The sequence below is a fragment of the Lontra canadensis genome, unplaced genomic scaffold (assembly GCF_010015895.1).
Source record: "Lontra canadensis isolate GAN:19392208 unplaced genomic scaffold, GSC_riverotter_1.0 scaffold45, whole genome shotgun sequence".
Lineage (NCBI taxonomy): Eukaryota > Metazoa > Chordata > Mammalia > Carnivora > Mustelidae > Lontra > Lontra canadensis.
This window is the reverse complement of record NW_022631039.1, coordinates 13,821,932-13,838,659: the sequence shown is the minus strand read 5'-3', so window position 1 is coordinate 13,838,659 and position 16,728 is coordinate 13,821,932. Positions and strand designations below refer to the sequence as shown.

General features: G+C 52.4%; 1 protein-coding gene across 3 annotated transcripts in view; it reads right to left on the bottom strand.

The window, feature by feature from the left end:
* SNX8 (sorting nexin 8) overlaps positions 1–15,561 on the bottom strand; it is a 36,521-nt gene extending 20,960 nt beyond the window's left edge. For 2 of the 3 annotated variants that reach the window (XM_032872799.1, XM_032872798.1), the window contains exon 1: positions 15,449–15,561. In XM_032872799.1, coding sequence (XP_032728690.1) covers positions 15,449–15,554 — 106 coding nt within the window. In that variant the 5' untranslated portion in view covers positions 15,555–15,561. Of the gene's footprint in view, positions 1–15,049; positions 15,082–15,448 lie in introns of those variants that run through there. The other variant, XM_032872801.1, reaches the window with a different exon arrangement.
* Between the last annotated feature and the right edge of the window lie 1,167 nt (positions 15,562–16,728).

Sequence of the window (16,728 nt, the reverse complement as noted above, 5' to 3'; positions counted from 1 at the left end):
ACATTGCACTTTCTGCTCAGCAGGGAGCCTGATTTCCTTCCTCTCTCTGCCTGCCTCTCTGCCTACTTGTGATCTCTGTCTGTCAAATAAATAAATAAAATCTTTAAAAAAAAAAAAAAAAAAAGGAAGGAACCCTGGCACCAGCCCCAATACGGATGAACCTCAGTGCCTGGTGAAAGAAGCCAGGCACAGACGGACAAACACAGTGGGATCCCGTTTATAGGAGGTCCCCGAACTCGTCAAAATCACAGACACAGACAGAGAGTGGACAGCTGGGCCAGGGGGCTCGGGGGGTAGGGGGTGCGGGTCAGTGTTTCATGGGGACAGAGTTTCCGTTTAGGAAGATGAGAAAGTTCTGGAGACAGACGGTGGTGACAGTTGCACACTAGTGTCAATGTGCTTAACGCCATGAACTACACACCTGAAAATGGTTCGAATTGTGGGTCACGGATGTTTTACAGCTGAAAACCCACACAGATTGCTGGGCTCGTTGCCAGAGTCCAGGGTGAGGCCTCAGACCCTGAGTTTCTAACAAGCTCCCAGGGGCAGGGGCTGCTGGTCCAGGGGGCCACAGTTTGAGATCCCGCGAACAAGGATGAGGAGAAGAAGGAACTCAGCACCTTGCCTGGACCCATGGAAAATCTGACAAAAATCAGGCAGGGGCTCATAAATGTGGACACCATGCTTGAACTCATCATCAGAGAGGGCAGTGACCAAGGGCATTCCAGATGACCACTCTTCCACCAAAATAACAGGAAATCGTCTAAAGAGCCGTCTTCAGCATCCCCAATTTTCAAAGGAATATTCCTCTTCAGGCTCACAAAACAGGTTTCTACATCTGATCCAGCACTGTCCTAAGCTACTCTGTTTTTCTGAAATTCAGCTGATCTCAGGAAACGGAAGCAACAGTGTCTTCGTCCTTATGGTGACCACGGCCTCAGAAGTGACAGCTCAGCAGGCGGACGGCCAGGGAGCACCGTGAACAACCCTCAGGTGGGTGGCAGACCCATAACCTGGAGCTCGGACACACAGAAACGCTCACAGCCCCAGCATCGCTACCGCTCGGATGTAGCTTTCTCTTACCAACCTACTTCATGGACCATTATGACATTTTTTTAAAAAAGAAAACTACTCCAGAGGCCCCAACTCCTAATTTTGGATCCAGTCATGGTCTTGGGTCCAGGGATGGAGCCCCGCATCTGGATCCACACTATGCAGAGTCTGCTTGGGATTCTCTCTGTCCCTCTGTCCCCTCCACGGAGAAAAAAGAGAAGAAAAAGAATGCCACTCCCCCTATAGCGTGCACACATCTGATTCCCCTTTGCACATACTTCCCACACGGACAGACCCACAACATATAGGGGATTTTTTACACACAAAGTGTGTTTCCACCTGTGTAAATGACCACATTCCTCTGCCAAATTTTCTGTAAAAGCAAAAACCTCCTAGGCTCTTAGCCACTCACATAACACAATCACCACGAACCCGGTTCTCCTTTCATCAAGCTCTGTTCTTGGGTACTTTATAAATGCATTACGTTTGTCTTTGTTGTGAAATATTTCAAACGTACATAAAAGTACAAAAAATATCAGACTCCGTGTATCCACTATGGAGATTTCACGGAAGAGAACATTGTGCCATGTGTTTCTCTGAAAAGATGGCAGCTACAGAAAACATTACAGGGCACACCACCACCGCCATCTGCCAGCACCCACTGCCCCAGGGCCGGCGGGCAGCATCTGCAGGCAGGCCAGTGTGCTTCCCACATGTCCACACGCATCCATAAAGCACACGCAAGTATTATATTTCACATATACAATAAACGTAATCATTCCCTTTGCATTTTCTCGTCCCGAAGAGAGCACGTGTGCTCAAAGTACACACATCAACTCTGCTCAGCTCCGTGCCTGGCCGGGTGGCTGCACCCAGATGGAGAGAGAGGACACATAGGCTCCCTTCCACTCCCCAAAGGTGACTGCCACCTTTCAGCCCCACACGTGACTTTGGTCCGTTGTTGCATAAGTGGCATCAGGCTGTAAGTCCCCCTAACTCGGCCTGCTTCTGCTGGGCATGCTGCGTGAGGCCCAACGGTGTCCCCGCATGCCACAGTCATCGCTACAGACCCCACCATGGGCTCAGGCTGCAGCCTAGCTCCTCAGTCCGCTGCTGGACACCTGACTAGCTCCCGGGTTTCTCTCGGACGTGTGGCGCTGCCAGGAGCACTTAGCACACGGCGGGTGGTAGGCACGTACACTCCCTTCTGCTGGGTACAGTCCTTTCGGTGAGGTCCCCGGGGTCACAGGTCTGGCTTGGCCAGTACTTCCAAGCTTCCTGAGCAACCGAGCCACATCCCACTCCCGTCAGCAAGAGGCCTGGCTGCCTCACACCCAGGAATCTCACCTGCTTCCCCCTCACCGTTCCGGTAGGGCCTACACTTCTCCACCACGGCTGCCAGCAAATCATCTTTTCACCTTGATTTTTTACCTAAACCACTCTTCTGTCTTCCTAAGAACCTGGAGTGATTGCACAAGATCTCAGGTATGCAACTAAAATTCAGGGAGCCAGTCTCCCGCTAACTATTCCCAGCCACTGAAAATGCATGAAGAACAGCCTCATTCACAAAACGTTCTGCTCTATTTTTTTTATTCTATCATTAGCATCAAATCCTAGAGAATGCTACATTTTTTTCCTGCTAATGGACACTTCCCTGGATGGCTTTTATACACACCCATATTGAGTAAGACTTTTTTCAGAAATCCTCTTCTGGGGATGCCTGTGTGGCTCAGTCGTTAAGTGTCTGCCTTCGGCTCAGATCATGATCTCAGGGTCCTGAGATCAAGCCCCACATCAGGCTTCTTGCTCAGCAGGGAGCCTGCTTCTCCCTCTCCCACTACCTCTGCTTGTGCTCCCTCTCTCGTTGTGCCTGTCAAATAAATAAAAAAAATCTTTAAAAAAAACAAGAAACAGGAAAAGAAACCCTCTTCTGAGCATTGGTGCAGTGACCTCAGTAATCCCACAGATGTACGACAGCGGCATTAAAAAGAGAAAACCAGTGCGCCTTGGTGGCTCTGTCGGTTAAGGTCTGACTCTGCTTCAGCTCAGGTCACGATCCTGGGGGTCCTGGGATCGAGGCCCATGTTGGGCTCCCTGCTCAGTGCAGAGTCTGCTTAAGATTCTCTCTCTCTTCCTCTGCCCCCACTTACACATGTATGCTCTGTCTCTCAAAGAAAAAAAAAGAGAGAGAGAGAAAGAAAGACTGAGGAAACTGAAATTTTAGCTTCCTGCCTGTGATCAGAATGGCAATCCCGAGGGGAATAGATCCTCGTGCAAGGTTTCCTCACACCCGCCCCTCCAGCCCCCACAACTGTCCCTTTCTCCCTTCTCAACCAGCAAACATTCCAGTCCTGCAGCCCCTCTGCTCGCCTCTCTCTAGCCACGGCAGGCACCTGCCACTTGGGAGTCTGCACGCTGTCGCTCACATGCGGGGGCCACCCCCTCTCCAGCCACCCGCAGGCTGGCTCCTTCACCTCCTTTGAATCTTGGCACCAACACCACTTTCCCATGACGTGTACTCAGAGACAAATGCAACTTGTCCCCTCTCCCCCCTCCACGTGCAAACACAGGTCACTGGCTCAGTGCGTCTGGAAATTGTCTGCCTCCCCCGACAAGACCAACCTCTCCAGAACAGCAGGCCTCCTCCCTCGGCACACACGTGGCGTCCCAGTGATCAAGAACAGCTCGCGGGGCACAGTAAGTGCGCAGGAATCATTTGCAGCCTCAATGAAAATCCTCCAAGTCCCATGAGCAAGAAAGCCACATACAGAAATGGAGGCCCGCTCCGATCTCGTGGGCAGGGAAGCAGCCTCCTGCCCACTCGTCCGCACCAAATCTCATCAAGGTCCCCCCGGTGACAGGAACCCTGCCTCAGTGAGCTACACGTGGTGAGCCCCGAGCAGGGACCGCTCTCGCTGGCAGCACCTCCCCACCCCCGCCACGGCCTCCCGGCCAATTCGCAGCCGTCGCCACTGTTCCCCCGAGTAACTAAGGCAAAAACGCTGATTGTACGAAGCCGTAACGCGCCGTACGGATAGTGAACCTGCGCAGCAAGAGAAGAAAGGTTTTCATCTTCCTGCAACGATTCAAGTGTTTTTACCTTGAAGCAAAGTAAAAATAAACAATCTCTTCAGGTCCTTCCAAGTCCTCGGGTACTTCTTAGCCGAGAATTTTGGAACTGAATCCTCTCCAAAGCTCAGTGCAAACACTCCTGTAACAGCAAAGCGTTTCCAACCTCCGTGAAGAGGCTTGTGATCCTTTCCTATTCTCTGGGCTGGATCTCCTCGCCGAGCCTCCACGTCTCACCCACGGGCTTCTCCCACCCGTGAACATTCACCACGTCCCCACCCCAGCTCAGGGAGCTCGGGCTCCCCGACGCTGCCAAGCCGGGGGGTGGCACACAGCACATGCCGCCTGTGCGCTCTGCGTACGCAGGAACGCGGCTGGAACCCAGTCGCACACCATACACGAGAGGTCCATACACGCAGGTCCAGGGTCCATTTTGAGAGCGCTAAAACTGCAAACTCTGAGCAGAAAATACAGAACCAGATCTTCCTGACCTGGAGTGAGGCAAAGCCTTCTTAGCCGCTGACACCAAAGGCACAAACAACAAAAGAACAAAAGAGATCAACTGGGGGCGCCTGGGTGGCTCAGTGGGTTAAGCCTCTGCCTTCAGCTCAGGTCATGATCTCAGGGTCCTGGGATCGAGCCCCGCATCGGGCTCTCTGCTTAGCGGGGAGCCTGCTTCCCCCTCTCTCTCTGCCTGTCTCTCTGCCTACTTGTGATCTCTCTCTGTCAAATAAATAAATAAAATCTTAAAAAAAAAAAAGAAAAGATCAACTGGATTTCATCAAAATTAAAGGCTGTCCTGCTGCTAGACACCGTGAAGAAAGCTGAAAGACAACGCACAGAATGGGGGGAAACACGGAGGAATCGCGGATCTGATAAAGGGTATGTGTCTAGAATATACAAAGAAATTCTTAAAACTCGTGGTTTTTTTTTTAATAAGACAAACTACCCCAAAAAATAAAATGAACTAAAAAGTAAAAAGGCAAACTACATAATTTTAGAAATGGATGATGATTTGAATATACATTTCCCCAAAAAATACACGAAAGGCTAATACGCACATAAAAAGACGCCCAGCAAGGAGATTCCATCTCACACCCACTGGGATGGCGATAATCAAAAAGACGGGCATGAAAAAGAAAAACAAACAAGAGGCACTAACAAGCGTTGGTGAGGACATGGAGAAACTGGAGCCCGCGTACTTGCCAGAAAACAGTCCAGCAATCCCTCCAAGGGTCAGAGAGAGGCTGCCATCGGACCCAGTCATTCCACTGCCAGGAATGAAAACTGTGTCCGCACAAACAAGGGTGCATGGATGTGCACAGCAGCCCTATTCACAACAGCCAAAACGTGACAACAGCCCACATGTCCACCGACCGATGAACAGGTAAGGTACAGTCTCGATACGATGGGACGCCACGCAGCCACACAGTGGGACGGCATGCCCGTCCATGCTACCCTGCAGATAAACCTGACCCTCAGTGAAGGAAGCCAGGCACCAAGGCACACGTAACACAGGCCCCAGAAGAGGCAAATCCATAGGGGCAGAAAGATCAACAGCGCCTAGACTAGGAGGAGAGGGACTGGGGAATGAAGACTGACCATAAAGGCTTTGGGGTTCCTCCCGGGGGAGACGAGAAGGCCCGAAGACTGAGGACAGCGACAGCTGCACATTTCCATGAATACACTGAAACCACCAAATTGGAGACTTCAAATGGGAGAATTGTGTGCGTGTGACTGAGACCTCAGTGAGGCTGTCACATGTGTTATGAATTCCCGCTCTTCTCTCCAGCTTGTGGATACAAACTGCTTCTCGCTGCCAGCGCCGTGCCTGGAACACAGTGGCCTGCGACCTTGAACGAAGGTATCTACCAAGACAGGGAACATCATCCACCTGTGAAACCATCCACTGTTCCAGGCTCAAGCAGAAAAGTCTAGCTGGCGACACAGCCACAGAAACTCACAGTGGCCCATGGGGTCCCTGTCACCCCTGTGACCAGGAAGCTACAAGTGAGAACTAGAAGCAGCCACTAAATGCCCGAAGTAAACAGAGTTGCCCTTAATAAATGTGTCTCCCCACTCCCCTAACTCTCCCCGCAAATTCAGACACGGATGAAGCTGGCCATCCAGACAGCTGCGTGCAGTACCCACCACCATCCAAACTGGGGCCATTCCCGATGGTCACATTTCTTTGTGTCTGGAACCTTACTGAATGCTTCATGTAACATCTCCTTAGCCCTAAAGAACCCCGTAAGCAGGTGCCTGGTCCCACTTTACAGATGTGAAAACGAGGCTCAGCTGGCAGCAGGGCCAGCCCAAGGTCACAGAGCTGGCCAGCTGAGTCTCTCAGAGCCAGAACCCGCACCAGGCTACCTGATGGTGTCCAGTCCCATGCTTGCTCCCTGACTCACGGGGAGAGGAACAGGGACAGGCACACCCCATGCCCGGAGCCGGAGCTCAGATGGTCTCAGCACATATCACTGACTCCTGTGTGACTGTGAACCAACAGCTCACCTCCCTCACCTTGCTCAGTTTTCTCACCCCTAAGATGGGGACCATATGATCGACATCACCGTCCGGATGCAAGAATTTTTTCTTAAGAAGGTATATGAAAGCAGCTAGCATGGTGCCTAGTGCTCCAGCTTTTCTCTTCCTAAGGACCTACAGACCAGACATGGAACCTTCAGACCCAAGCGGATTGCAGGCCTGGCGTGCTCGTGGCTGCCAGCACTGGACTCTACACAGTGACAGCGACGACGCCTGAAGTTCCGTGCTAATCACAAACCGATGAGGATGGCCCCGGGGATCTCGGGACACAGGAGAGCCACTCACACACAAATAGGACACTCTCAGCTGTGAGGGCTACCCCTTTCCAAGGGAGACGCAAGAGACCAAACCACAGAAGGGGAAAAAAAATCACGGGTCTGTTTCCTGAAGACATCACAAAACTGAAGCTGAGTGCCAAAAACAGTCACCTCTCAGATGACTTCCTCTGACTCAAACTGGAGCAGGAGGAACCAGCACAGGGGCCGCCCGATCTCTGCTTCTCCATGAAGCTCACCAAACCTGCTTCTGAAAGGGCCCCATTCAAGTTGGGTTTATTCCTCAAAAAACCTCTCCAGTCTCTCACTTTTGGAATGTTTACATGTGGGGAGGCCCAAAGATTTTTTCCAGCATTTAAAAGGAATACTGTTTTAGCTAATTTGGGAAATCTTAGAATAACTTACAAAGGAGTTCAAAAATTCCAAAAAGAATCATGCTCTTTCTCTTTAACTAAATTCAATCTGGTTTTGGTTTTTATTCTTTCTTTAAACCCTCACCCTGGGTCTGGTTGGTTCAGCCTGAAAGTGACTCAGGTTTTCTAGGATCTCTTGCCGTGGAAGTGAAAATATTCCAAAACATCCCGCAGGCCTAAGTGCGTCTCTATCCCAGCGAAGACTAAAAAGCCTGCATTCACAACCAAATGAGGCTTCGCTAATAAAATTCCAAGCAGTCACTCGTATTATAAGCCGAGATACAATTAAATCCATCTGAACAAACCTCAACTGGTCTATGGAAGGAATCACAAAAAGTAAGATGAGGTCCCTGCCAGCCAGCTGCCTGCAGGGTCGACAACCAGGAATGCCATTCATCAGCCGGAGAAAGGAACGCCCCAGAAACTGGCATGAACAAACTAGGAACTGGGAAGAATGTCACAGTGAGAGAAGTATGTAGTCAGTCTTGCCCGCACAGCCAAACGTGTGCTGAACGTGGAGACCCAGTTTTCCGTGCAGAGAAGGCTGGACTGCGCTCTGCTGTCTGCAGCCCCAAGACTCCAGAATCCGTTTGCTCGGATCATCTGAGTGTCTTCATGAGAGGAGGGAACTCGGCCGTGATCTGCAAAATTTGTTTTTGAGCGCTGTCACATCCCGCTCAGAGGGAAGAAACACACTCCGTTCGACATCAACCCCCAGCTCCCCAGAGTGAACTGGGGCTCCGATAGCGATGCGCGATGTGCAAACCATGCGGGTCACGGTTCTCCCGTAAAACCACCGCCGCCCATATACACACCTCCTGCGGTCATCCCGCCACACCATCTACTGTGCACCCCCTTCCTGAAGAGAGAAAGGCGACATTCCACAACGAATGGTCCTCCGTGGTATTTCGAGAACAGTCACATAGAACAATCTCGCTGCGTGTAAAAGGTTCGAGAGGGGAAGTTCACAGCAGGGAAGGCTACTTAAGTGAACCCTGGGGGAGGCTCGTGAAAGGCGGGATCACGACACAAGCCCAAGGGGGACTGGAGCAAGGAGGTGACATCCGCCGCTTCTGAACCAGAGCCACACGCTCAGCTGCGTGTGAATCCCACTCTCGGGTCCCACGCCAGCAACGGGACTGCTGCCACCTCAGTTTCCCCATCCGTAAAGTGGGGGTGTCATAAACAGCTGACTTTGCAGGGTGACTGTGAGGGGCACCGCATCTCCTCCGTGAGACCCCAACAGAGCGTCTGACACACAGGAAGCCGTGTGCAAGGCTTCCTCAGCAACACGACCCGTCCTCTGCTTCGTGAAGATTGCCCTCTGTGGAAGCCCCTTCATCCTGGAGGGAGAAGACGGGATACTGTCTACCCGTGACCAGGTCCATCTCGAGAAACATGCCACTTCCACAGGTCACAGCTAACCTCTACACTCTGCAGGGACTCCAACAGACTCCCGCCTTCACTGTTTGTCACAAGAAGGAAGGCCTGTGGCACATGAAACGCCCTGAGATACAGAACTGTACCTACAAGCCTTCCTCAGAAGAGCAGCAAATGCAACCTTCAGTCTCCCACTGGTGCGAAAACCCAGCAGTGAGGGACGTTTCTCAGGAGCTGGGAGGTGACCTTACCGTCCCCAAGACAATTTACAGTGCTAAGTCATGACTATCGCCGTATTCCTTTACGGTAGATGGCCTTGGCCAAGGACATCCTGGGAACTGCTGATGACGTCCCCAGACAGCTCTCTGGCTGCAACACAGGCCAGCAGCCCGTAGGTCTGGGTTGCTGCTTTTCTTTTCCCAGGACCCACCGAAACTGCTGAACTCACCAGCGCTGGTAGCAAGCAGACACAGACATCAGAAACAGTGGAAGCCGGGGCGGGTGGGGGGCCCTCCTGCTGATTCAGGTCAGGATTCTCCATTGATTCTGACGTTGACACAATCACACGTGTATTTCACTACAAATACATTTCCAATATGAACTAGGGAGTAGAACCCAAAAGAGTTCAAAATGCCTACAAAACCACGTTAAAACAAGACCCCCTGCGCCCAGCTCTACTGGGCCAGCCGCATCGTCAGCAAGTGCGCCTGGCGGCTTGGGATCGCAGGGTTGCCCTCCACGTTTCCCATGTGAAACAGATAACACCACACGGGTGTGACATGGCTATGGGCCGTGTAACAAAACTGTATCTCCAACACACACCCAGGTGGACCAGTAAAAGACCAGCAGTACCTGAACCCCCACCCCCACTCTGTATGCCTTGGAGGTCAAACCCTCCTCTCTCCTACCAGAGCGACCACTGCCAACTTTTCATGGCATTTTGCTTGCTCTTCATTCATAGTTTCACCACGCAAGGAAGCATTCTACGTGACAGAGTCGAACCCCGCATGTTTTTTAACTTGACAGAAACCTAGGTCACTAATGTGTGTGTTTTCTCTAGCTTCTCTGGAGCCCCTCAGCAAAGGGCAGGGGGACTCAGTTCTGACATTTGCAAAGGGCCCCAAAGAGGTCACTCCAAGGGCCTCTCCCCCCCCGCTCTCAAAGCTGGGCAACCGAGCTCACAGAGACTCTGATTCGGCTGCACAGCGGGTAACGGCATCACCCGTGAGGTGGCGAACTAGCTTCATGGGAGACAGACCGCTGACCAAATGCAAGCTGGAGAGCAAGTTTTACCCCTGGTTCAATTCAAAGAACCATTTTCTGGAAAACACGGCAAGAGTGTCTTGAACGCAAACTGCAGGACATCAGCACTTCAGCAGCACCAACAGACAGCCTGATGCCGGGCGCGCAGGATTTCAACAGGCAGTGATGAAAGCTGTTTTTTGCAGCATAAAAATAATGTTCAGTGGAAAGGCCAGGCTATAAGGGGTACATACACCATGAGGACAGCCACGTAAAAAACATACGCACAGGAGAAAGGAGATAAAGTTGACCCTCAAGCAACATGGGGGTGAGGGGCATAACCCCACCCCCAGCACCGCTGAAAATCTACATGTAACTTCCGGCTCCCCGAAAACTTAACCACGCACAGCCCACTGCTGGCTGTAAGCCTCACCGGTAGCAAAAGGTCAATTAAAACATATTTTGTATACGTAGGATCTACCCTAACCTCGCAATAAAATAAATTGGAGAAAAGAAACATTAAGAAAATCAGAAAGGAAACCCGCTTACGGCCCCACACTGTATTTACCGCATACAGCCGACAGCCGTGCTGCTCACGAGTCAAGGGCACGCCAAAATGCGGCGGTTGTGTTGAACTAGCGGAATCATGGGCAAGTTCTCCGTTTATCTAAAGTTTGTACTCGCAGTTACGTCCTTGTACAACAAACATTCTCCTCCAAGTGCCAATTCTCATACAATAGTGCAATTTTATTGGTTTGATTACAACTCACTGGTTAAGACTTGTGAGCAAACTTTACCAGCACAAATCAGGTATGAAAGATTCTCAGGAGACCCACATAAACGGACTTCTAATCCACAAGTCTCTCCAGTCGGTACCGAACTTCCCTGGAATTAATCCAGCATCACATAATTTCCCTTCGCCTCCGCTGAGCACACAACCTCCAAACGGGTCAGGAGTCCTCGAAAACCCCACCAAACACCGCTCCACAGGCAGAAACAGCCGGTGGGCTCCCCTCCAGCAACCCAGCCAAGAGAAAACGTCAAGTGTGGCATCAGAGTCCCCAGTAAGCCAAACAACAGACAGGACATACATCTCAGCCATTCTGAGGACCCTGGGCTAGAGGGTATTTCAATCCTGTTTCAACAAAGAGCTTCTACCCATGAAGTCTGGTTACGGTTTTTGAGTGATTCTATAATAAAAACACAGAGAGAGCGAAAACACGGCAGCTCCTCAGAGGGCAACAGGATCAAGAGTCACGCTCTCCAAATACTCTGGGGGCCAGGCGTCCCCCTGCGCCCCCGGCGGGCCCCACTTCACACCCAGGCCACCCCTCCAGTCTCTCCCCAGCAAGCAGGATGAGCAAACATCTCTTTTTGTGTTGCCTGTTTCTTAGGAAGGAAAAAATATCAAAACAGAATTCCCCCGCCCGTAACACATCACTTTCTTGCTAACCACAAATTCTGGCAAATCTGTTCTACATAATACTGATTCCGTTAGTTCCTCTTTCTTCAAATTGACACATTTTACCTTGCAAATTGTGTATGTCTGTAGGAGAGAGTTTAAAGGCCAGCAAAGCAAACTTAAATCGTATTTCCACGCTACCGTTATCAAATGAAAATACGATACTATCCTTAAAAAAACTTCCGATAAAAATTCTTTTCAAACGTCTCAGCCTTTTCTACAAAGCAGATCTTACTCTAGATCCTGGGAGGTGAAGAAAAATAATAGTTTTTGCCTACTGGGGGCTTACAATCAAAATGTGTGTAGTGATGGCAAGGAGGATGGACAGGAAGAGTTTTTTTCCGGAATGCAAACAGCACACTGAGGTATAATTTAACCCATATGCATACATGTTATGTGACAGCTCAGTGAATTCTGACAAACGCACACCCAGAGAAGAAGCAGGCGAGGGGTGGTGGCGGGGCCAAGAGAGCAAGGAAATCGGCCAGGCATGCAGAGAAGGTGGGTGCCCATGTGCAGGAGCTCAGATGATGAGCAGAGCTCAGCCGTGACCCCAGAGAAAACCAGGAGACAAATGGCTGGGAGCTTCCTAACCAGATGGAATGTATGGAATGCCATCAAGTGAGCCACTCCAACAGAAGTGAAGCTGGTTCCTCCGTGTTCTCAAGACAAATTTAGGTCCATCGGACTGCAGAAAGCGGGGCCGCGATACGCAGCAGTCGGGTGTGTGTTTTTTTATCAGGGTAATCTCAAAAACTCCAATTACACAGTCACGCATCTCTCACATTCATTCCTTGCCATTCTGACTGTGTCCCAAGTGCTGAGCTTTAGAACCTCCCAACAGGCCCTGAAATTAAATCTAATCCTGCACAGAGAACAGGATGTTCCCATCGGACACTGTAATAGTAACAATTTTAACACAAAATCCCCAAAGGCCATGTGTTCAAAATGAAAAAATGCACGGGACAAATCAATAAGGGAAAAGACACACTCCTGAGAAAATGGGCAGGAGATACGAACGGTGAGTTCAGAGAGGCCGCACAAGATGAAACTGTGGCAAGAAACTAAACCCCAATAATACTAGAAGAAATGAGGTCCAAACAGAAATGAAACACTTTCTGATTATAAGTCTGAAAGGAGTTTGTAAGAATAGCAGGTAGCGTCCAGGAGGTTATGAGGAAGTGATGTTCTTAACACGGCACACTACAGTCACAGGGGCAATCTGGCAGGACCCGCCAAGAGGATAAGGGGTGGGTGTCTGCTAAGATGAAAGATGTGCACACCCCACAAACCAAGGATGCCACTCCCACTGCTCGTGGGAGGCATAATAATGCCCCCCCCAAAGCAGTCCACAATCTCAGCCCTGGAAACGGAATCTGTCGTTTCCACGGTAAAGGGGAACTAAGGTAGCAGCAGATGGAATGCAGGTGGCCAGCCAGCGGCCCTTAAAATAAGCCACAGGGTGTGGATTATCCAGGTGGGCCCAGTGTCATCCAGGGGTCCTCAAAAGTGGAAGAAGTAAATAAGAAAAGGGAAACCAGAGAAATGACAGCCTAAGAAAGACGTGACCCATGGTTGCTGCAGAAAGGGGACCAGCAGCCAAGGAATCTGGGAGGCGTGTGCAAGCTAGAAAGGCCAGAAAATGGATTTTCCCCTGGGACCTCCAGGGGAACGCAGCCCTGCCCACACCTGATACTAGACTTGGGAAACCTACTCTGGACTACTGACCTCCATCCAGATCTGTGAGATGACAGATTCGTGCCGTTTAAGCCACCGCATTGGTAGTAATTTGTTACAGCAGTGGCAGAAAACTAATACACTGACTTAGGGGAATGTGGGCACATGTGCTTGAGGAGATCCACGTTTCCTAAGTCCATATACGTATAAAACATAAAAACAGGACAGAATCCATCCCAAACCAGTAACGTCCCCTCTTGTAAAAAGACAGTGATAGCCATCAGTGTGAGAATTTCACTTAATGGCTACTATTCTACTTTTTTTTTTTTTAAGAAAACCCATTTGTCCACATATAGCTGAATTGAAAGTTACATTTTTAGGGAGTTACTATTCACAGATTGAGCTCCAAAGCATTAGAATATAAGACTATTTAATGCCGAAATCCAGGGAACACCATTTTCTCTGAAAATCCCAAAAGCGCTACAAAGACCTAGACCTCACAGTCCCTACAATCAATACCACGAGTGGGTTCTGCCTATGTGGACGGAATACCAGAAAGAAACTCCATTCTACACTCGTAAGCACAAACCCTTCGACAAATCAAAATCAGCCTTGGTTACGGTGTGAGATAGACATTTATGGTCTACGGATAAGATTCAGCCTCAAACCCTAGGTTTTCTGACTCCACCTCCCGCCCCAGCCATGACTCCCACCTGGACATGCCTCCTTAATACTTGCCCACTTTGGCCAAGTCACTTGCTTCTGGGTTTTATTTACCCCAGTGTAAAAAAAGTTTGTTCTGGGGCGCCTGGGTGGCTCAGTCGGTTAAGTGTCTGCCTTCAGCTCAGGTCATGATCCCGGAGTCCTCGGATGGAGCCCCACAGCCAGCTCCCTGCTCCGTGGGGAGTCTGCTTCTCCCTCTGCCCCTCACCCAGCTCGTTCTCTCTCTCCCTCAAATGACTGAAATCTTTAAGAAAAAAAAAAAAGAAGAAGAAGAAGAAGAAGAAGAAAAGAAAAGGTTTGTTCCACCATTTCACCTGCCTGATAGGACAAAGGGTTTTAAATGGAATGAAATGACACAGCATAACCCAACAGTCCATGAACCCCACTTGGAGACTCACCTGGCTATAGAACAGTACTCTGTAAACAGGTGCTGCACTGTCCGCAGGGTAAGCACGCCTAATAAAATCACCATAGCCCCAAAGAAAGCCAACTACCATGGTTATTCCCCCCGAGTCACAGGGAGCGCAAGCTTGAGAGCTCGTACCATCCAGAAATGGCAGTCAATGGCTGAGTCCCGCGGGACACGTCTGCCACAGCGCCCATGCCTACGAAGAGACCCCCGAGGCCCCACCACATCCAGCAACTGGGAACTGTTTCATAATCCCAGCGTTAATAAGCCAATGACAGCCTCCCATTCCCAAGAGTGACAAGCCAAGGGGTCCAGGCTGGGGCCCTGGGACGGGTGAGGTGGACTGCCCACGCCAGGTTCAAATGTGTGACCTCAAGAACACAGTGTTCTAAACAACAGCAAGAGCCATCACATGCTTCCCCTTACACGGCTACAAATGAAATGAAAAATAACTAAAAACCAATTCTGGAGGTGGGGGACTTCATTCCGAACGCAGACTCACCCACAAGCTTTTACTTCAATGGACCCAGTCCAATGTCCACCAGCAACTCCCGCAGCTTCCCAGCCACTCCCCTGCCTTCTCTCCCTAATGAATAAACACTCTGGGAGCCCTCCAGGGGACACCTCGCCAGACCCTCTCCCCAGGCGGAGTCGCTCAGCCTCGTGCCCCATCCCAACCTGCTCCAAGCAGCAGCAGCAACTCCAACCAACACCGCCCCTGCAACTGTTCTCCAGTTAGAGGACTAAAGCAGGGAACTTTTCAACACGGAGCATCCTAGAAAAGCCAAGCCTCGCTCACGCTTTTCTGTGCTGACGCTCATCCCCGGGGCAGAAGCGCTGAGGGCGAAGTGTGTCCTGGCTGCGGACAGGAACTCACAAGTCCTGGCCGGCGCGATTTCTTGTCCGAGCCCCGCCAAGTGCCGGGGCTGCGCCCCACGCGGCAGGCCAGGGCGGCACCGCGGGGAGTGGAGTGGGGGGACTGGGGGACGGGGGGGCAGGCCTCCGCCCCGAGGGGCTTTCACAGGGAGGCGCGGCCCGGCAAACCTGAGCAGGTGCTCGGGTCCCCCGGCCCGCGGCGCGCTCCGCAGCGTGGCAGGGGCGCGCGGGGCGCCAGCGCGCAGCCAAGGAGCCGAGGGCCGCGGGGTCACAGGGTGGGGGGCCAGGGCCGGGCGCGATAGCAAGAGACCGCCAACCGTACCTGCCGCCGGCGGGTCCGCCTCTTCGTCAGCCTCCGCCTCAGCTGCCGCCGCGACTGGCGCCGCGCCTGCCTCCCCGAGTAGCCGGTCCATCACGCCGCCAGTCATGTGAGCGCGCGCCACGTGACTTCCTCCGCACCCGCAGGCCCGCTTCACCACGCCCACCCCCGCACGCCCCGCCCGGGCCCCGCCCAGTCACGCCCTCGCCACGCCCCTTGTCCGGCCTCGCCACACCCGCTCCGGGCCTGTCACGCCCCTTGCCTGACTTCACCACGCCCACCCCAGGCCTGCCACGCCCCTAGTCCGGACCCTCAACGCCCCGCCACGCCCCGCCCCGGCCACGCGGCCACCCGGAGGGCTGGCCTGCGCTCCCGCCCGCGCTCCCGCTTCCCGCCGCGGGCTCGCAGCCGGCGCCGCTCGCCCACTCGTTCAGCCGCCGGTCGTCACACTCACCCCCTTGTCCGCTTACTCCGACTTTCGCGTGGGCCGCTCCCCACCCCCGCCCCCCGCCCCCCCGCGTCCCTCACTCACCCTGCAACCCTCAGCCCTTCCCCTAGGCTCTCGCCCCGCCCCTCGTGCACCCATCCCCCACCCACTCATTTGTTCCCCCACCCACTCATTTGTTCCCCCACTCGCATTCTTGCATTTATCCACCCTCCCACCCCGGCTCACTCACTCACCCCCCTCGCTGGCTCGCTCCTTCACTCATTCGTCCACCGCCCCTTACTCACGCACACACTCATTCACTCCCACGCTCGCTCGCTCACTCATTCATCCGTCCCCCGCCTTGCTCTCTCACTCACCCACACACTCACTCGCTCATTCATCCCGTCTGTGGCTCGCTCACTCAATCACTCGCTCATTCATCCGTCCACTCACTTGCTCACCTGCTCTCTCGCAAACCCGCCTTACTGTTCACACCGCACACACACTACCCCTCCCTGACCCGAGCGCAGGCTGCCCAGTGCTGGGAGCCCAGGACACCTGGGTCCATTACATACTCCGCCCCCCCCCCCATCTGGAGGACAGGACAGCAGAGGAAGTGTCCTGGCTGTTGGAAAGTCACACTGTGGGGGCTCAGGGAAGGGATGAGGGGACCCCTGGGTGAGGCAGAGGGGATGAGGAGTTAAGCAGGAGGAGAAGGCAGCAGCCTCCAGCAGGCACAAAGGCCCTGAGGCATCATCAAGCAGCTGCAGGCACTGTGGTCCTCCTGGAGCTAAAAGTGTGGGTGCAGAAATGGCAAAAGAGGAAGCTGGAGCCCCAGGAAGGGCTCCATCCAGGA